General features: G+C 25.7%; 1 protein-coding gene across 2 annotated transcripts; it reads left to right on the forward strand.

Annotated features, from left to right (window-relative positions):
- Positions 1 to 1,789: 1,789 nt before the first annotated feature.
- LOC129960141 (ubiquitin-conjugating enzyme E2 G1-like) lies at positions 1,790 to 16,576 on the forward strand. 2 transcript variants are annotated; one of them, XM_056073330.1, is made up of 6 exons: positions 1,790 to 2,057; positions 9,737 to 9,839; positions 10,546 to 10,643; positions 14,370 to 14,548; positions 14,635 to 14,748; positions 15,384 to 16,576. In XM_056073330.1, the coding sequence occupies exons 1-5, from the start codon at positions 2,012 to 2,014 to the stop codon at positions 14,710 to 14,712; spliced, it is 504 nt and encodes a 167-aa protein (XP_055929305.1). In that variant the 5' UTR covers positions 1,790 to 2,011; the 3' UTR covers positions 14,713 to 14,748; positions 15,384 to 16,576. The 2 variants fall into 2 exon arrangements, with proteins under 2 accessions (XP_055929305.1, XP_055929296.1); XM_056073321.1 differs by having other exon boundaries at positions 1,791 to 2,057; positions 14,635 to 14,739.
- The last annotated feature ends 6,757 nt before the right edge of the window (positions 16,577 to 23,333 follow it).

A 23,333-nucleotide genomic window follows, 5' to 3' on the forward strand; every position in this document is an offset into this window, starting at 1 on the left:
TCATATCTTACATAGAGATATTTGTACAAATATTTTCACCACACTTCCTTAGAAACAACATCATTGTATCTTTTCCGCATTCTATATTGTTCGTGTCCGAACTATAATATATTTTTGCTGTGCACGCGCGCGTATTCACATTCACCTGGGATTAAAATACATCTGAATTCCTGTTCGTTGTTGCAATCCTCATATAAAAATTATTTTAAGTTGGGGACTACGCTAAAAAAATCGATTTTTGGTGAAAACGTCAAATTTTTTTTATTTATTATTCTAGATTTCTAAAAAGTTTCTTTTATAAAACTTTTTGAATTTCGTTCCTACATTCATTTTATATAGTTTCCATGATAAGAGTATGAATTTGTTCATTCAGTATGACATGTCATTCTCTTGCAATTTGTGTTTCTATCTATATATTACAATCTAGAATGAAGTAAATATAACTTTACTTTTTCTAAAATTAAATCTCAGTGCAATGAAATCTCAGGAGACTGATTTTTTAAAAAAAAGATTCAAATACTGTCAACCTTTTAATGGCCAATTAAAAAAAAAAGACTGAGAACATTTTTTTACAAATATCTTTGCAAAATTTTTAACAGTGAAAGAAAGGATCAGTATCTGAGTGAAAAAGAAGCTAAATAATACTTTTCTTTTTAATTAAATGTAAAAAATATGAGTTACTTTGAAGCCAGTTAGAACCAAATTACAATGTAAAAAATTATGCTTGCCCCCTTTTGGATTTGTCTTTCCCCCCAGTCGACAAATCTCTGCCGCCGCGTCTGATGAAAAAACAGCATCAAGTTGATCATACTGATGAAATGAAAAAAGTTTCTTCTAGTTCTAAAGAAGTTCAAAAGAATTTTTTTATAGAAATTGGTGATCGTGCTATTATTTTTAGTTCAATTCGTTGAGAATGAAAGTCAACAAATCATTTGTGACTTTTTCTCCGTTTCCTACCTTTCCTACTTATATTTATAATATACATATCTCTTCAAAACCTAACCTAAATTTGAACTTAATTCGAAACATAGTAGCATGATAATATTTTTGACTCTATTCGTCTGTTCTGACATCGTTTGACTTGCTTGTATCATCTAACCTATTGTGCGCTATGCTTACAGTTTTTCATTCATTGAATTTGCAGAAAGAATGCCTTCTAAAAAGCATTATCGCATTATCACGTTTAAAAAATCATTTTTCTTTTCTTTAAATTTTATTCAGAAATGTCTGTTTGACTTTTAAACTCTTTTTTTTTTCTGGAATTTTTACATATTTTTTAAAAAATTACTCATAATTAAGATCTGCATTATCTTAAAATCTGTACGCAAAATATATTTAAAATCGTCGCATCTGAGTATGACCACAGTAAGTAAAATAATGGAAGTACTATGAAAAATATTTAAAGATATGTTTGAAAATTTAGCAAAATGAAGGCAAAAGTTTTACAGAAATAGAATTGGTATCGTTGAATTAGTATTATTTTAAATGACACAAAAATAGTTTTGCACTTTAATATATATACTTAATCACACACTAATACACACACATAAATTCTAACTGGTTTTTATTTAATAGTCCAATTAAAATTTTTTAAGACAGTTTTTTAATAAACACTACCCACAAAATAACTGTGCGTGGAACTAGGCAGTTCTGCAAACTTGGGAGCTTTATCTATTCGATAACCTCTATGCGATTTTTAGGTGGTATAAACTAAAATAAAATGATTCTCTTAAATAAAACATACTTTAAAAAATCAAAATTTCTTTAATCTCGAATGGCATCAGCTCTAAATTTGCTTTTTGAGTGTGTTGTGTATATTATTGAACTTCTGCCTAGTATTTTATTGGAGCAAATGTGTTATAATTCTCTAAATTTCATTAAAATTAAAAAAAATTAATATTAAATCGTTTCCAACCATAAGTTGCAAGCGCATGCGCTTTCTCTCTTTTCCGCCATATTTATTTCGTTTTTTTTTATTGTTCGTTTAACATCAGTATCGTAAACTAGCTCTATGGCTGCCCAGCAATCTGCCCTGTTACTTCGTAAGCAATTAAATGGTATGTAAATTTGATAACCGTTTGAAATTTAACTAAATGTAAGATCCAGCTTATAAGTATGCGTAAACTTCTGTTTATATTGGATGTATACTGAATCAAAGTAGTTATAATTAATTTTTCTGGCTTGCTTAAGCCTAATACCATAAACGCGTAACGATAATGTAAACAAAGACACATATACTCTCGTATATCACTTTACATAAATAGCTTATTTTTCAAATTTTTTGAAAGGGTTCTCAAAAATTACGTAATGTTTCTGACTTCTAATTTTAACTATTAGACAAAATCTATGATTTTTTTGAATTGTCACGAAAATCTTTTGTCCAATTCACCCCGTTGCGTAGTTTTTGCTTTAATAATACACGCTTCAGGAACAAATTATAAAAAAATTTATAGAATCATTTATTTATTTCATTTTTTAATCTGGTTTGGTAATCGAATTCTTTCTAATCAAAATCCAAGATATCTCTTAATTGATTATCCAATTATGATCAAGTGAAGTTAAAATTGCAATAAAATATGCAATTCTCTATTAACTCAGAATGTGAATTCATAAATTTCAAATTGTTTTATTCTTTTTTTAACTTTAAATTGCTTTAAGTAATAATCAAAAAGCCATTCAACTGATTAATTCTTGATAGAATTCAATAAAATGAAATTTTCATCTTATAGTAGTACAGTATCAGGGTAATCTTGAATTACAAATTTTCTTCCTTAATGCTTTTAAATTTCATTTAATTGCCATCATTGAATGCCATCTTTTTCATGAGCTCTCTAAACTAGACATGGAAGCAAATATAATCTAAAAATTAATTATGAGAAATATGTTTGGAAGAATTGGAGGGAAATAAGCTAGTTCTAAATTTTAGAAATTTGAATTATAGTATTGACTGACATCTAATTTAAATGCTTTTATTTCCTTGTCATAAATATTTTAATCAGATTCTTATTTTATGTTTATATATATATATATTATAATTTTAAGTGGATTTGGAATTTAAAAAATTCATTTTACTTTATTTAAACTGTTGAATATAATAGATACAATTAAAAAAACTTTGATTTTATAATCGGAAATATTTTAAATTTGTTAAATTTAAGCATTATTTTACTATAAAAAATTGTTTTTATTTATATGGGATAGCTTTTGAAAAAGTGCATTTTAAAATTCATTTTCAATTATTGCCTAAGACTGGTTTTTAATTTTTCTGTAAGGGAAGAGAAAAAAGATTTGATAAATCATATAAAGTATATTTACTTTCAAACGGAACTATGATAATGAAAGTTTGAATTATCCAATTTGGATACATGACTATGGATCTTGATCCTAAAAGAAGGTATGGATATAAAAAATTGGATGTGAAGTAAATTCCTTGAATTTGGTTAGAAACTACTCTTAACTTGAATTTTTAACATCATTAATGTTGGATTTCCTTTTCTGTTTTATTTTATATATTCCTTATTATATATTTCTATTATTTTAAATGTATAATAAACTTAAAGATATAGCATTTATGAACTAAAAGCCAAGTTAAGTTTAAATGTAGCATGTATAGTGATATGCATTTTAAAGGAAAATTCTGCTGAAGGAGAGTTGGGACATGCTCAATTGCATTTCAGTATATAATATACTAATGATAAGGTTTTTAATTTTTTATTAATGTTTAATAAAATTAATTGTTGGGATGATACCAATGCAATAGTAAACTGTTAATTTTAAATTTATTAAAATGCATAAGTTAGTATACATTATTTTATTATGCATTATATATATATCTATTAAATAATATAAAGCAATAATGTATAACATAAAAAAAAAGCTGAGCTTCCATTAACCAAAACAAAAAGCCTAAATTAAAATTCCACTCTTTTTCAAAAATTTACTTAAGAGCATTAGCGTATCTAAATATGCTTTATTATTTTTGTTAATAATTGTATGGTATAAAGTGTGAATGCATACTGTAGATCATTCTATATCATTTTGCATTAAGCAAAATTATTTTCTACATAAAATCATGTTTACTGCTTAATTTCACAGGGTGCTTAGCATCATGAAAAGTGCTTAAATTTGAAAATCATTTTTAAGCACCTTAAAAGTGCTTGATTTTCCTGAAAAGTGCAAATACAGCCTTTTGTTTCTCCACACATTGAATACAATAGTTTGAAAGCATAATTGTAAAAGCTTGTTTATTAGATGTATCAAGAAAAGGGACGAATTAAACAAGTGACCCAAAGGCTACAGCTCATATTAAGATAATGCTCATGAGACTTTATTCTTGCTCCTTTTTTCTTCAACAGTGCGCATTGCCATTTATTGGAATACTGAAATAGTTATATCCGGAATGGGCAGTAAGAAATACTTATTGTGCCATACTTGTTAATACTCTATAACATTCTAATATATCTTTAAAAAAAGTATGAATATTTCAGAATTTTGGTTATAAATTTAATTTAAAAAATAAAAATAGAATTTTAAAGGTTTTTTGCTGTAACATTAAAGCATCATCTCGTGAAAATTATTTTTGCACCGTTTTAAAGATTTATATCAAATTTTGTTTGACTGAATCCATTTTTTTCCCTTTTAGTTTTAGTAATTTTTGAAAAATTGGTTTTGGACATAATTTGTAACATTATAATATATCATTATAATGATTTTTATTATAATAAAATTCAAGACAATATCATTGCTTTGAGTCGTTGAGTCACGTTATTTTATCACTATTAATGTCGTGATAAAGGAAAAATAAAGTACTTTCTTTTCTTTAATTTAAAATTTTCAGAACTGTTCATTGAATAAAATTCTTCATTTCATGAACTTTTTTTAATTTCAAAGCAATCCGGTATATTGTCTCGTCCTGGATTCAAAAAATACTTTTAGAAAATGCTTCTATTAGCTTTCTTTATTCCCATTTTTCTTGCTAACTGTAAATCTAGCTCATTTTAACTTCATGAATCTGTTTCTGTTATGTAGGGAAATTAAAGTTAAATTATATTCATTTCTTCACAAAATATATCATATTTTTTAAAGCTAAAGTAAATTTAGTAATATATATATTGTAAAGTAAAGATAAAAAGCAAGTTTATTAAATTTTTAGAATGTTAAAGTGGGTGATTACATTAAAAAGTTGATTTTTTCCAAAATTATGATTTTTTTTATTATTATTAAATATTCTTAATGTTTCAACAAGTTTCTTTGTAAAATCATAAGAATTTTGTCCATTTTTTGGGAAGTTACCTTGATTTGTATGCTTGCATTTACATATGTTTTAATGCTATTTTCTCAAATTCTAATCTTTGATAGAATATTCATATGAAAATTATAAATTAAAATCCAATACATAATTTTTGTTCAAATTATTATAACAATTCCTCGATATGTTCCGCAGTTCCTGAATTAGAATGCAAGTAATCTATTCATTAAAAAATATTTTATAATTGTTTTATTGTTTCACAATGTGAAAAAAATGAACATTTCGTCTTATTTATAAATTGAATCCCAATGTTTAAAGAAGAGATAAAAATACAGCCTATTTTTTAGTACAGGAACTAAATAATATAGATCTTTAGCTGCAAAATTTTAAGCAAATCATTTGATCAATTTCTAAATTAGAAGATGACTTGCCGTATACCTCTTTTTAAGCAAAAAATAAAAATCGCTTAGCTGATATAATTTGATTTTTATTGATATTTCTTCAATCTTTTTTTTAATGCAAATATTCAAAAATATAAGTGCATTTAAAGTTTTTTCAAAAAAAAAATCCATCCCACACATAGTCGCATACCTTAAATTAAAAAAATAAATGCCTTTTCTAAATTTCAGAAGTTAGAAGCAATAAGACATTTTTTTATAGCCGGACCATTTCTAAACACTACTATTCTTTTCTATTAAAAAATGTTTTTAAAAAACTTATTTAGAACATAGTATTGATCTAGCATCAATTTTGTGGAAATTTTGGCAAAATTGTCATGAAATTGAAGTCAGAATGGTTAAATCATATGACTAACAGTCTTATGATAGTAACAATTTTTAGAATGCTTAATTAGCTGTATAAGACTGCAACTAAGTTTTCTACATGTAGCGAGTTAGTGCAGGAGAAAATTTGCATTTTCTGTCCCAGCTTTATCTAATCTTATTTGTTGTTGCATATATAAAAATCAAATACAAACTGTTTGATCATACCTATGCTTCTACAAAAAATGATAACATTTTCAGAAATGATGTATCTATCTAAACATGTTGATAGTTTGTTATTTAAAAAAATATATTAGAAAAGATAACAGATCTTGATTGTTAATCTTATAAAAGTACACTTAAATTTTTGGTATTGATAGCTTTTCATTTTTATGATCCTTTTTAGTTTTTGTTGAAACCAAAAAGACATAATTTGTTTTGCAATAGAAGGCGTTACGCTAATACTGTGTAAATAGAGAATTAAATTTTAAAATTTAAAAATTAAACATTTAAAATTATTTTTTAAAAATTTCAATAAAAACTATGCATTATTATAAAACAGAAAATAACCTATGCTTAGAAAATATGCAGGTTTATGTATCTGTACATGTATACATGTACAAAAGTGCTTTATTTGTCTAAGGTACTTGAAAGTACTTAATTTTTGTAACAATTTCTCACTATGCACCCTGTTTCAATTAAGAGAAATTCTACTGTAAATATAATAAAGTAATAAGCAATATAATAAATATTAAACAATGAAAAAATGAAAACAAATTATGAAAGTTATTTATTAAAGCTTTTGTTTTCCTTTTCCAAATTCTTTCTTATAGTGCTGAGTCGTCTAGTTGGATATATTTCCCAGGTTGTTCTGCAATAAAGATCGAGTGATATGTTACCGTTTAGAGGCAATTAAATTTAAAAAATTATAAATATTTCTTTTATTAGACATTTTTATACAGATAGGTTGATAAAATTATACAAGTGCCCATGACAAAGGCATGGCCCATTTCATTGTCTTCTATCTAGTGGTTACAAGAATAAAGTATTATTCGCTCAACATCAGTTATAAATGTTGCATGCACCTACCGTTCTCTGAAAAACTCAATGATTAACCTGTCAGAATTTTAAAAAAGCATGATTGTTGGAATGCAGTGTGCTAGTTGCTCAGTGACAAAAATAATCAGTTATTTGGGGTGTTGGAATACTGTATCGGTCATAGAAAAAGTGGATGTATAAAAAGTTTACAGAGGGGAATAAATGAGTGTTGACTTACATAGTTGTCCCAAAGTGCAAGTAGTCTTTATCCTAGATAATGTTTGAGAAAAGTAGTTGCTCCAGAACTCTATTTCAGTAAAAACTGGCCAAAGGGAATGCTATGGACGTTTAAGAAGAATTGCAATTTGTAAACCTTTGCTAACATCGTGCCATGCTTTTCAGCAGTGACAATAGTGTAAAACACTCAGAAGCTAAATTCCACAATAGTAGCAACAAGTCATCTAGTCTGATAAATTGCCTTCACCATATTTTAGACAATTGTATGTGTTTATGTCTGCAAGATGTCTACAGAAGCCTTTTCTTCTGGCTGCCTCTTGCCAAATACCCTTATGGTATGGCCTGCAATATTTTAGTGTGGTCTTGGGCTGCTTGTTTCTCTAGATTGAAAGTTACAGTTGCTTATTCTAGACAATCAGATGCGTCTTCTTCTGTACAGTTTATTTCCCAGAGATTGCTGCCTTTATCAAGATGTGAAATAACTTGATTCCTATCTTATCTTTAAAAAAAATGATCCAAACATGGTTTTTTTTAAGCATGAGGAGGTGGACTAATTGCATGTCCTCCTCTGTCTTTTGTTTAAACATTTGTAGAGATATTTGGAATCAAACCTCCACATGCACCATCTACACTTTCAGAATTTCTATTTACCAGGAAGAATGGCTTTGTACTCCATTAAATTTTATTTCATGCCTTCTATACATCCATCCCTCATCGCATACAATGTAATTAAGTCAAAGACTGATCCAATTCCCTATTAATAAAACTTTTATTTCATGGGTGCCCGTATTTTTTCACCTATGTATCTAATGTGTAGAAATTAAAATTTAATGTAGTTATAGAAAACTTATATCAAAATTCTTTAAATTTTATTTTGTTATACTTGAGCACTTTGGATAAATATTTGATTTTTCTCTGAAAGTAGGTGAAATGTCTGCTTTTTAATTTAGGGGAGAAGAGAAAACTATTTTGTGACTTGATTTTGCCTTGAATATTCCATCAATGTTGGGGGGGGGAGAGAATGTTGATCTGGGAACACCATCAATCATTGATCTTTTCTTTTCATGTAGTTTTGTGAACAGAGTTGCAGGCAGGATTATCACCACAAATTCAAAAAAGTCTGCAAAATAAATTATTATACCATTTGTTCTCTTTTCACATTGCTGGGTTGTAAAATAGAACTTAGAAATGTTATTCCTTTCCCTTTGAAATATGTGACAAATAATTATTTACATTTCAAGCTTATTTATAGAAAGGTCCCAAAATTGCCAAAAAAGATCTCATGAGGGCCTGCAAAATTTTTTTAATTTAATCTAACTTTACTTCATACAGTAACAGTAAAAGTGTTAAATGCCTGTCTCATTTTAATTTGTATAATCTAGTTTGACTCTAAGTCCTCAACATTTCATTTATAAACAAAATAAATGGATTTGTGAAGAAGAAAACAAGGAAATTGAAACCAAATGTATAGCTTCAATTTTCATGCCCCATTTCAAATCCGAAATATTTAAAAAAAAAAAATTTATTTATTCTATACAGAAATTGAACTAGAAAAAGGTTTTATCTAACTTAATAGATGGCCCGTCAATAACTGGGAATTTGATTTTTTTGATTGATGAAATGTGAAAAAACATTGCTAATAATTGTTGGTAGCACAGTCTGCATGTTACCAATAGATTATAATTTTTAAATGAATTTTGTTTCACCTGAATAGTGATATTTGTTGTCCTAAATTGGTAAACAGAGCACCTACAGTAATAGTTTATATGAAATTAGCATTCTAGTGGTCAGCAGCAAGGATGCTCGTATTGCAATTGCGAAACCCGCTTTGAACTGTAAGTTTTGGCTTATTAACAACAAAATGAGCATTGGTATCCTTAATGCTCTTTACCTAAAATTCTAAAATTTTAAATATTAATGGTTAAAGAAAATGATTTAAATTCCCCTCCCCTTTCTCTTTAGTAACTCTATCTACGTAGGTAATAATATGTGTAATGAAATCTTTTAATCATTTTTAATTAAGATGTTAAATTTCAATAAAAACTTCATTTGATGTTGTGTAAATGTTGCCACTTTAATTTCAAAATCTGGCTACTGGTAGATCATGGCCATTTAAATTTATAACTGTGTAACATTTTAACTACAAAAGTAAACTGTAAGTACCATATAAGTATTATTAACTTATAAAGGGTTACGAGTTTGTTTAAAAATTTTATACTGTCTGTTACATTGCTAAAACTAGTAACTGAATAATAAGGATATTGATGAATATCTTCTCTAATTTATTAATTTTAATATTAGTGTTTATAAATGATAATTCATTTATATATATATATATTATAGAATTTGTTTTCTTTTATGGTTTCTGGATAAATATTGTGTAAAAAGTTAGTATCAAACTAGTTAGTAAATTATTTATTATTCATGGTACTTTTTTTTTTTTTTTCCCTAGAACTAAAGAAAAATCCTGTTGAGGGTTTTTCTGCAGGCTTGATTGATGATAATGACATTTACAAGTGGGAAGTGCTCATCATTGGACCACCAGATACTCTATAGTAAGAATATGCATTTCTCTCTCTCCTTCTCTTTTCTTTCTTTCTTTTTTTTTTTTTTTTTTAATAACTGTAGGTAAACCTATATGTTCTATTTTTTAAAAATATATATATAATTCTTATGTTGCTTTTTTGTTACATTTCAATATTTTGTAATTTATGATTTTTTTATACATTTATAACTTAGATAAGTATTATGATTACCAAATATTAAAGTTATTGTAATAGTTAATAATTTGGCAGATATTTTAATGAAACCAAATGACTCACTTAATATTCTAGACTTTTAAGGAATATTGAGTTTTCATATGGCATGAAAACTGTAAAGTGAGACTATTTTATCATGCAATTTAAAGAAAATAAAAAACAATACATAAGTATAATCTATTTGAAGATTAATGCAAGCAACATCAAAAGTTAATTTAATCATTTTAATGTATAAAAGCAGAATCTTTAAGAAAATGGAATTTGATAGATATTTATGTTGGTGTAATTTTAATTTTTAAACAGGTATTTTGATGCAAGATTTTATGTTGAAAGTGTTTTTATTAATGTTAGAAGAATTACTGTGGTATTTGATTTATGTTTTAATTTTTATACTGATCCAAATAAATTTGTCAGAAACACCTTCATGTTTAAAGTTGTATTTGTTTGCTTCAGTATTTATGTTTTGCATTTATTTATATTCTTTTTATTTAATGTTTTGTAGTGAAGGGGGCTTCTTTAAAGCTCATTTGTATTTTCCCAAAGAATATCCTTTGCGGCCTCCTAAGATGAAGTTTATAACAGAGATATGGCATCCAAACAGTAAGTCTAATATTTTAATTTTTTGTAAATGTAAAATATTTTGGGTTAAGATAGGCTATGTAAAAATGTGTAGTTTATGCATGAATGATTAATCCTAATATCTTAACAAAATGTGCATAAAATTTTCACTCTTCTTTTTATCTGTAAATTAACATTCATAATTTCTTAGCTCTGTGTTAATGTTGTAAAATCTTTAAAGTTCACTTTTATTCTAAAACAGTCATTAAAAGTTTTTTATAATTCTAAATAAATTAAATTAGAATTTAATAATTAATGTGAAGTTCTCTAAAAATAATTTTAACAAATATTTTAGTGATAAATTAGAAGAAATATAATTATCTAACTTTAATAGATTCCTCAAGATATATTTAACAATACAAAAGTACAAAACAATTTAAGAAAAAAGAAATTAAAAGTGTACATTATAGTGAAGTTTAGTTTGCTTCTATTCGAACTCAAAATTGATGTTTGTTACTTTGTAAATGCATTTATGTATAATGTATTTAATAATAAACGTAATACATTAGTGCTGTATTTTGAGGTTATAATTATTGTAATATAAGATGTGATAGTGCATTTGTTTTAAAAAGTGCAATAGTAACATTCAAAATAGAAGGTTGCATAAAAATGTTTTATGATTTGGATAGTTTCTTGCGTACTTTTCACGATTTTCCATCTATAACTGAATCTTGGCATTAAAAATGCTGAAAATAAATAGCCAAGCCCTGGAAACTACAGGTAGGTTTGTTTAATACAAATTATGATTCCTTTTCCTTCCTCTTTTGTAATAGATGTATATATATGATGATTTTCTGTAAAAGAAATGAAATTTTGGTTGAACCAGATACAAATAATTGTTTTTAATAATTTTTGTTTTATTAAGCAATTGCTACTGAGTTAATATTATGCAGAAGGAACTTGTAAAATTGGCATTAATATTAACATAAACTATCTAATTTATAAGAATTCTGAAATACTATTATTTGAGCCCATACTTAATATGTGCTTGACTAGAATTTCCTGTGAACTCAAAATACTGTACTTGAGTTTGGCTGACTGCAACTATTGGAATCCATCCAAGAAAGATTGCAAGAATTTCACATGCTTGAATCTGTGCTATAAAAAAATGGCTGTATGAAATTTTGTTTATTCAGATTGTTTTATTTTATCCTCTTTTTAATTAAGGTATAAACATAATAATATGTGACTTAATACTTTCATCTTTTTTTAAAATTAAATTTAGCTATAATTTTTTCTTGATTTTGTTTTCTATAATTTAATATAAATGCATATGTTCTTTAAATTTTGTTTTAAAATTATGTCAGAAATTTTCTTTCAAAGAATGAGTTAAATTTAGTGTAATCTGTATAATTGATCCTTGGAAATTTCTGAGAACAGAAAAAAAAAAATTGTATGTAATTTTATGTTGAGTGATATTTAATCCTAGTTTAGAGAATGTTTTAGTTCTGATGAAGAAGAGTGGTAATAATCAGATTAAAATATGAAGTTTGACATTTTAAATGTTTTTAGTATAAATATAACTGTCAGTTAATGAATGTTTTTAACATTTGTATTATTAGTTTCTTGTATGTGTAGTATTGCCAGGTTTATGGCAATATATATGTGGGTGTGGGTATGATCATTGCATGACTGGATTAAGTAATTAAGAATTTAATTATTGGTGATTTTAATGAAAATAATAAAGATTGGGACCAAGAAACATATATGATTGAGAGATTATATATGTAGATAAAATAGATAATGCAAATTCTTTTTCAAATTTAATGATATGAAACATACAATTTAGTTGCTATTATGCTTCCCAAAACATTGCTGAAGATGCTAGCTCCAACTGGTTTGTCAGCATAAAGAATAACAAAACAACTATAAATCAATATACTTGGCTAAAACAAATTATCAAAATAATACATCTGGAAGAAATAAAGATGAAATCAAATTAAAATTCTAGATTTTGGAAGATATGATCAGGTTAACTGAATCTTTTAATGAAATTCATATTATAGTGGGTAATTTTTAGAAAATTATGAAGGACTTTATTGAAGATTAAAAATGATTTGCAGAAGTATCATCTTCATAAAAGTAGATAAAATGTAATATGGTGTCATTCTAGGCTTAAAATGATAAGAAGCAAAGTATGTGCCTTTAGAAAATAGTTTTAAAAAACTGAAGAAACTGAAAAAACTCATACCTAAAGAAGAGCAAAGTATTAAAAAAAAATCCTGACAAAAGAAGTCTATTTTCACAATATTCTTGAAAAGATTGCATAAAAGAATATTGAAATGATTTTTAAAAAAAAGAAAGAAAGAAACTTTATTGTAGACAGAGATATTGATTTTAGAACCAATTGAATTTTCAAAGATAATGAGCATGAATACAAAAACATTGAAATCACTCCTCTATATAAAAGTGTATGCTAGAGTTTGTTTTAATGTTAAATTGAACATCAGTGGGAGGAAAAAGGAAAATTATTTCACTAATATATTTAATCAATTTTGAGTACTGTTTGAAAATATTTGTTTTAATTAAAATTCTTTGGAAATCTCTATCCTTTAATAATTTGCTGAAACTATATTATATATTATAAATTGACAAGAAGTACAACTTGATAAAATAACCAATGCTGGAGCATATGGTTTGAAGCTTATGTTTTCAAGGTCCATATCATGAAAAAATTACAAGATGAAGTAACTGTATTTACCCCAACAGTTTCAAAGTAGACATGGAGCTAGGATGTGCAGTGGTCTTAAAACATGGAATTAAAAATGAAGAAATACTATATAAGCTGTGATAATAGTCATAATTTAGTTAAAAGTTGAGGTACTTTAAAAAGCAATTAAATTGTCTGAAGACGGGGGTATGAATTAAGAATTCATATTATTTCTATTTTACTATTTCCACTTATGACTTTGAATTTTGTGAAAAAAGAAATATAATTAACATTGTCTTAAAAAAGGGAAGAGCAGATGATTTGCAATTAATCTGGATTCAAGCTATGCCAATGAAAAAGTGGATAAATTAGCTTACTCAGCTATCTGATGAAATAGACATTTACTTCAGTAGATCTCTTATGTAAATTAGAAATAGAATTAAATACAAATGACAATAAATACTATTTGAATAGTGCTCAAAAAGGATCTTAAACAAAACAATTTCCCGAAAAAAAATCAAATAAAAAGCGACTTTTTGCATTAGCAAATCTTTATAGAATACTAGTTTTTAAGTGGAGTAAGGTTTTAAAAAAGAAAAAGATGACAAGTGTCAGCTTGGTAAGACAATAAGAATAGTTGATTACTTCATTTTAAAGTATGTAGACTTTGGCAAAGTAAAAGAAGTAAATGGCCAATTAGTTGGAAATCCAAATTTAAGTACTACTTAAAAGTGTGATTGCTATTTCCTTATTCTTCATTAATGTTCTGCACCCAAAACCATAAAATGTGGTTAATTTAAATATTTTTAGTCGAATATTTTGGCGAAATTATTGGTTAATGTTCAGCTCGGGATTTATTGCTTTCCGGAGAGATTACCTCATAAGAAATATCTAGATTTTCATGAAACGGTACTTAAAGTGTTTGTAACTATGATTCAGTACTATTAGCTCGTGGTGTAACTTCAAAAATCAGGTATTATGATAATTAATGAAGCAACTAATTCTTAATTTTAATTCAATCAATAAATGGGTGCAATATATTGTATATTCTCTTCTAGTCGACAAAACAGGTGATGTGTGCATATCAATTCTGCATGAGCCTGGAGATGACAAATTTGGCTATGAAAAGGCATCTGAAAGATGGCTACCAGTCCATACAGTAGAAACTATTTTAATTTCAGTTATTTCCATGCTGGCTGATCCTAATGATGAATCTCCTGCCAATGTAGATGCTGCAGTATGTATTTCTTATTGTTTTATCAAAAAAAAAAATCCCCCTCTGTAATTGTTTATTTATTGTTTTATTTTCTTGTGGCATTGCAGAAAGAATGGCGGGAAAACTACACAGAGTTTAAAAGGAAAGTTGCCCGTTGTGTGAGAAAAAGTCAAGAAGATGTTTAGGGATTACTTTTATAGAAGAAAGAATTGGTAAAATTGGTATTTAAAATTCTGTGAATTTGATTTTTAATATATACTATAAAATGGGCATTGATTTAAATTTTTTTTCAGCATTTTATTATTTCTATATATCAGTATTAAACAAATTTTAAAGAATTGTTCACAAAATTACTTAAAATTTGAAAATGCTTTGAGTATATTTATAAAATTACATTAGATTATGAGAAACATCTTTTGTTTCATATTGATATTTAGTTTGTTTTACCTAACATTTTAATAATCAAATATAATTTTCTTTTATAAGAAATCATCAAAAAAAAACTATCAAGCTTCAATTGTTTAGGCCTGCATTGTTATAAAGTCATTTTAAGGTTAAGATTTTTCTATTGATTCAATATATTTTAGATTTGAACCTTAAAGAATTTTTAGAAATTTAGATATTGGGTATTATTTTAGTGGAGTTCCAGCCATGCCATCAAAGAAAAACAAGATACATATTAAATATGAATCTAAATGGTTAGGAAGAGAATTATTTTTAAAGACATTTAAAATTTGAATTTATTTCTAAATACAATGCTCTTTCTTTTCTTTGTTGAATTATAATTTAATGTTTTCTTATCAGCATTTTAAAGTTTTATATATAATGCTAATTGTGGCTGTTTAAATATTTTTAGGGGAGGAAAGTCAAACTTCAGAAGCTGCACTGAACTGAATTGCTCATAACTTTCCTGCTAGCAAAATGACTTACAAACTGACCACATAAACTGTGATTCCTCTTCTCGCTGCAGGAATTTATGGAGCAACTTTTTTGTTTAGTATTATTTCATTTTCCTTTCTATTATTATTTAACAGTGGGAGTGTTTTTAATAAGATCGTTGCTCTGAGGACATTTCTCTGGCTTTGATTTACTTTGCACCCCCATATTCACAATGATCTCCTGTGCTTGTAAGAAACAAAAAAACAACAAAAAACTGTGCATCCAATATCTTGGATTGTCTAATAGTACAACTAAAAGAACTTGAGCTACCTGCAAAGTCAAATTTTGAAGACAGAAACTTGTGCGATTTTTATTTCCCTCGGAAGTCTCTCAGAACTTGGGCGACTCCTCTCACAACAGCTGCTGTCTACTATTTCCATGTTTGTACAGTTCTCAAATAGATGGCAACAAACAAGAAAAAGTTTATATGCTTATAAGTATCAATTGACATTAGTTATTTTTTATAGTAACTAGTGAGCAACTTCATCTGCAGTTCGCCCACACTTTGATGAAAGTTCTTCACTTCTGGGTTTTCAAATTCAATCATTTTAATTTAAATATTTTCTATTTTAAAACAAAAGAAAAATATGAAGGGTAATCTAACTTTGTGGTGCAAAGACAATCCATACCTCATACAAGCAGCCAAAGAAGTTTGTTCAGATTTCAAATGTGTGATAAGTTTTTTTTATTTGATGTACCACTCTTAATAAGATTTTGTTCATGTCTTTAATTAAATAAATGCAATTGATACAATATAAATGGTTTTTACATGTATACATCTTAATTTCAAATATATTCTTACTATTCTAAAAAAAAAAATTCAATATTCATTAAAATAATACTTTATTTTACATGTCAATGCCATTTTTTTCTTATTTGCTTAAAGAAGGAAAAAAAAATCTAAAAGAACAGTTTTAAAGGCATTGAAGTGCTGATGGTTAAATTATCTTCCTCTATAAACTTGGTATGACTTTTTTGCATTGTTTAAAAAAATTGCTGTATTGTAAAAAAAATAAAAGTGGAAAAAAGTATTTTTGCTGATTCTTTTTAATATTGGTCTTAATTGTAACTTATTTGACATATTAAAAATAAATATGAATTGAAAAAATATTACTCTAATGGCCTGCATATTTATTTCATAGTTTTTTGCACTTTTCTAGATAGTTATGGTTTTTTTTTTTTTTTTTTTTTTGTTTGTTCATAGGTTTAAAGATCTTTAGTTTCTACATAAAATATCATTACTTAGAATGGAGCAAATAAAAACATCCTTATTTATTTTGAACACTTTTTTTATATTTATGTAGAGAAAAACTCCTTGTAAAGCTTTTATTATTATTTTTTTTTTTAATTTGAAGTTTGGGTAAGGTTACACACAGATACGAACGCACAAAAAAAAGTCTGGGGATTTTTAAACATCTGTATAAATTATGTATGTAATTATAATGGTATGCAAATATATAAAATATATTTAATTTATTTCCTTTACATTCAAATGATTTGGGAAACATTTTTATTTTCAATATTTGTATTAAATTTTAAGCATATTAAATGAATGAAACAAAACAAAACAAAAATGTAATATAGATTATGTGTAAGCAATGAGTACTTGATTTGAAATTAAATTTCCTATTGGTGAATTTTTTAAAAAATTTATTATATTTAATATTTGCAAAATAATTTGAATACTTTTGAAGGGAACTGGATTATTTAGTTCCAGTGCTTATATAGTGCAATGCTATTCAATGCTACAATAGTAAGGGGTGAACTGAAAGCACTGGACCAGAAAATCATAGAATATATAGCTGTAGGATTCATGAATGTGTGTAAGAATTGTTTTTTTTTCAAAAAATTTATGCTTTCTATATTATTTATCTAGTTGTTTAAATCAGTGTGATAAAATACTTTTTAGCCTATAAAGCTTACAAGCACTTACTGGAATTTTAAATACTAAGAAATGTATTAAATTTCTGTAGGTATTTTTTTTCTCTTCCCCTCAAGAGAATTATGCTTCTTTTTCTTAAGAGAGTAAAATTTTCAAACTAAACTATTACTTTAGTGTTTTAAAAATATCAAATTAAGTATGCTTCGTTACAAATGATTAACCTAATCAGAAAGGATATATTATAAATATTGTAGAGGTAAAATTGTGTCAGTGCCTTTTAACAAATGTTGGCAAAGCTCAATGATTTCATTCCAATACAAATTAATTTAATAGCATTGTGTACATACCTTTTCAAAGCTAATATATGATAAAAGAACTACAGATTTATTTGTTTATTACTACTCTAGATTGAAACAATTTTTTTTAAATAAAGACACATAAAAGAGAATTAGTAAGGGTTTTAATTTGCATAATTTCTTTAAAAATTTTCTTTTACAATATTTCAAATTTTGAATTAATACTTTAAAATGTGAGTAACTGCTGAATTTTCAATTCTGATTAATTGGAAACTTTAAATTCAAGAATATATATGCTTTTTTTTTTTCTTGTGGCTGTTTTTCATTTTTTTAAATTTTCATTTTTGTTTAAATTATTTTGTTACACCTTCCAACCTGCAAAGAAAAAAGAAATGTCATTCTGAATGATTTAAAATGGGAATTTTGTGAGTGGAATGAAATGTTTTATGTTAATGTTAACTATTTTTACTTTTAAATATTAAAGTAGAATTAAGAATAAATCAATGAAAAGTGAGGCTAAAACTTTTCAAAACAAAAAATGTCACAAAATAACTTAAATTTAGAACTTCTAAATAATGCTAATTTTTAAAAAATTGTACTTAAAAGGTTATTAAAGATTGATCACCATATTTAAAAACCTACAGATTATTAAAAAGAAGTTAAATAAGATGGGCAAAAGAAATAAAATCAATTTAATTGAGTAAAAGTTTTTAAAAAGTAAATGGCTATATGCTGGGCAACTGTTCATTTTAATTCAATTTCATTTTATTTGATTTAAGATCATCCTTAATATTTCAAACATTATAAAAAAAATAATGAACTGCTGAAATTAAATATAGGTGGAATTACTAAATATGATAATTTAACTGTTTTATGATGCCATATATCATGTCAAAGTATTATACGGTCCAATTTAAATTGTCAGCAATAATTTTTGCTGTAAAACATTTTTTACAATGAAAATTCAGTATTACTGGTTTACAGGTGCCTATTTTTAAACTTCTGTCATAAAATGTCCCTTCCTGTCATTTTTGTTAGTAACAGTAATGCAATAAATAACTAGCAGTTTTTATTTTGAGAATTTATTTTAAAAAAATTTTCTGTAGTTGAGCAAGATTATTGATGTACTAAATTTTTTTACTAATTAAAGTTTAATATTCAATAGTAATATGACTTTTAATGAAAACAAATCTTGACCAGTTACAATAACTTGCATTTCAAGTATATTAAATTCCTTTCTAACCTTTCGTTCATTGATTACTTTTGAGGATTTTAAATGGATGCCACGATAAATCTAAAAAGAAATCCCAGAATTTTATTAATAAAAGTATGCTACAGATTCACTTGTAGATCTCTTTTTTTTTTTTTTTTTTCATGGAATTTCAAAATATCCCCTAAAATGAAAATTCTGGCCAAGGAAAATGAATATATATATATATATTCTAGATAAAGGAAGGAAAGTATATTTTCTTCTTCAATGACATTTGAAGTAGCCTATTCATTTTCCTGCATCATACATTTTGTTTTACAGTCAGTGATAAATTTTAACTGTATGATTCCACAAGCACAAAATTTTGTGGTCCTGTCTATATGGATAATAAAAAGTAGTTTAACATAAAATTTTCATTTTATATCCAATGGCCTGTTAATAATTTAATACCATTATATTATAATTGATAAATATGGTGATTGATAACTTCATTTCCCATTTTTAAAAACATTGAATAATTTATATATATATATATATATTAATTATAAATATCTGTTTCATATAAAGATATTTTAACATATCTTTTTATTATTTTACTTAATTTTTTTTTTTAATTATAAGTTAAAAGTGATAGCGATTTTTTTTCTTTGCATTTATATAGAAGGGATTGAACATTACAGAATCCAAGCACTAAAATTTTATATTAAACAAAACGAATTATTTTTTAAGAAATCTATTTTCCCTCCCTCTTATCTATTCTATATTTAAATTTTGAAGGGAGGCCAGATGATTAATAACCAACTTATTTTTTAATTATAAGGAATATACTATATACAGAAGCCTTAAAGTGAGCTTTTTATATTTCTTGTAAACTTTGAACTGAAAAAAAAAAAAAAATCTTTTCATTTATTTGTTCCACAGAAGTGAATGATATACAGTAGACTCCCGATTATCCGCGCCTGCCACACTTAAGTTTTTTTTTTTTTTTTTTCTTCCAAGCAAAGAGAAAATGCTTCCAAAGCAAGAAGCAAACACAAATGACTGATTTCTTCAAAAAGGTGTAGTTTTACAGTTATGCTTTTGTAATTTCATAATACATTACAATATTAAAACAGTACATATGTATTAATTTTTCTGGGTATCCTTGACGCCTCTCGTAAGTACAAAGCACTTTTCTGTTTTCATTAACAAAATGCATTTTAGGTGAGTTTTGAGTGATATACTAAAATATTAAGCGTTAGTTAAACATTTCCTGCTGTTTATTTTACGTTTTATTGTACATAAAACGATTTTTCAAAGTTGGAATGACTGTTTTCTCTTTTGCTATACCCGTTTTTAGCTTTTTTCGGATTATCCGCGATTTTTGTTATCCGCGGCGGCCGCGCCACCCAATTCCGCGGATAATCGGGAGTGTACTGTATTCTGTAAACGGAGCTGGGGGAGGGGGGAAAGGAGCATGATAAAATTTCCCTCTCCTTCTCAAAAGAAAGCATTTTTGTGGTGATTTTAAGATAATTCTTTTTTTAACTCTTATAAAAAATTTCCAAAGTGAAATCTCCTTTTATATATAAAAGTTTGTCCTGATTGACAAAGCAAAGGGCAGCATAACTATTAAATTTAGAAAATTTTAACGAGTTTTCGCCATAATATCAAAGCATATTATCGTTTTAAAATTATTTTCACTCCATTTTAAAGATTGAAAAAAAAAAAAAAAAAGCTTTAGTAATTAGCCACTCTTTAGCTTTAGTAATTTCTGAAAAATTAGTTTTGGCCACAAATTTGTAACAATAATTTTTATTATAATAAAATTCAAAAAAAAAAAAAATCATTGCTTCTTCAAATTGTTGAGTCATGTTACTTTACCCCTGATTAAAGAAAGTCTAATAAAAGAAAAAAAAATGCTCTGATAATATGGGGGAAAAAAAGAGAAAAAAAACTTTTTTTAAACAATGTTACGATTGCTATTTTTCTTAATTTTCATTTCCCTTCTTGTACAAAGCTGGTTTGAAAAGAAAACATGAATTTGATTCTATTACTTATGAATAATGTAAAAGACTCTTTTAGAACACAGTATTATTTTCTATCGCCAATTCATGGAAGTTTCGTCAGTCTTATGATGATAGCCATTCCGAAATACTTTAGTTCTTAGCTTTGTAAGCTTGCAAATAAAATTATTAAATATAATCAGTTAGTGCAGAAGGAAATTTGAACTTGTCATCCCAGCCATAACGAATCTTTGTTATTCAAAAATCAAATACAAAATTGTTACATCACAATCGGCATTTTTAGAAATGATGTATCCATCTAAATGAACGGATAATTTGTTAATTTTAGATTAATTAATAATGTTGAAAGAAATCACAGATCTTTTTTGTTAATCTTATAAAAGTTGACTTAATTTTTCGGCATTGATAGATTTTTCATTTTTATTTATTTGTCAAAACCAAACAAGCATAATTTGTTTTACTATAGAAAGTATTGCAAATTTTAGTTCTAAGTTGTGGAACAAATCCTGAAATAAATATTAAAATGTAAAAAAATGCGCAATTAAAATTATTATTTTTTGATTTTCAATAAAATTATGTTTAATTATAAAACGAAAAACATCCTATGCTTAGAAAATACGCAAGTTATGTAGATATAATTCTACAAAAATGCTTACACGTATATAATTTTTGCAGCAATTTCTCACTACGCACCCTGTAAAAGAAATAATAATAAAAATATAAATAAAGGTTTAAAAGGGCACAAGAAAATAATTAAGTAGCATTAAAATATCACATTTGATATGGCAATGAAAGAAATAATGGGAATAAATGTAAACAATAGAAATCAGAATAAAATTTTGTTAAATAATGAGAGTCATGAAAATATTAAACTGTCTTTTCTTGTTTTGAATTAAGAACTTCTGTAGTTGTATATTTTCGTATCTATCTATATACTATCATTTATGTTATTTCCAGTAATAAAAGCTGAAATTCATTAAATGCTGTTGCCTCATAGCAATTCTAAAATATTCCTTGTGCTTATATGGTGCAGATATTATTGCGAAAATGTTTCTATTTGTTTAAATACGAATTTTTATTTAATATATGTTTATCAGCATCAAAAAGTCGAGTCGTCATATCAGCGTCTCGGTAAGTCGAGTTCATCACAACATTATATGAGATTGAACTTGCATTGTAATGATTTTAATTCTTTATTAGAAAAAAACAGCCATCGTTTTTTTAAGTTTCCCCTTTTATAAATATGTTTTTATTAAAAAGATTACTTATAAGAAGAATATTATTGCAAGGCATTTCATTAAATATACGAAAAAAATGAATCTAATCTCATTAATGTGTTTAAATAGATTGTAAATGGTCTCTACTCAACATTTTCTGTGTGGGCACAATTTCTTGCCTTACTAATTTGTAATGTCAGCAGAACGAACTTGTTTTCTGTACTTCGCATCAAGAATTATTTTCGACTTAGTATGAGTCATTCATTCTTAATGAACTATAACTCTTATTTCTGGAAATAACAAGAATGAAATTGTATATATACGATATATAAATACGAAGTATGGGAGAGATAGTGTAATTATCCTTTCAAAACCAGTACTTCAATATCATTTAATATTTATTTTCTTGTGCTCATGCAAACCTTGGTTTAATTTTTTATTATCATTTATTTCTATTATAACTTATTTCTATACGAAAAGACTTATTTAATTTTATTTTCTATATCAAAAATTATGTGAATAAACTAAGGATATCAATATATTTTGTGGTACACATTTATTATATTAAATTTGAAACACTGTTTTTTTCTACTTTAATTTAAATTTATATCATTTTTAAGAGCATAAATTTTTTTAAAAAAGAAGAAAACATTGGAAACATTATTATGAATTTTCTTTTTAATTAAACTGAGTGATATTTTTCAAAAATTGTCTTAAACTGTTCAAGGTATTATTTTTTAGAAATAAATAAATAAATTTATGGTTAACGAACTCGTTTTCCATTTTGTAGTTAAATAAGTTGCCTAAAAAATTTAGATAAGAGAAGAAAAAAATGTATTTATTAAAAAAAGATTTTTCAAATTTTGTTATTTAATACAAAATTTTAAACTTGGATACTATTACGGCTAAATCAGTAAAAAACCGAAAGAAATCAATATTATTTTGTTCTTGTATATGATCAAAAAAAATTATAAATGACTAATAAATTACAGAAAGAGTATTGTTACTTTTTATCTATTTGTAATAGATATTTATTACATAATAAATATATAATATATTCTTGTGTAATTAAAAAAAAAACTTATAAATTTTTTAAAAATGGGAAATCATTTTATTAATCATCAAATTAGGTATAATTTATAAATATATGTAAATGTAAAAATTTCTAGTTAATATCCATTCTAAAAATTATTTTCTAATCTTTGAATTAAAAAAAAAAAAGGCTTCTTAAACAAAATTTATCTTTTTATTAAGGT

Source organism: Argiope bruennichi, chromosome 2, assembly GCF_947563725.1.
Source record: "Argiope bruennichi chromosome 2, qqArgBrue1.1, whole genome shotgun sequence".
Lineage (NCBI taxonomy): Eukaryota > Metazoa > Arthropoda > Arachnida > Araneae > Araneidae > Argiope > Argiope bruennichi.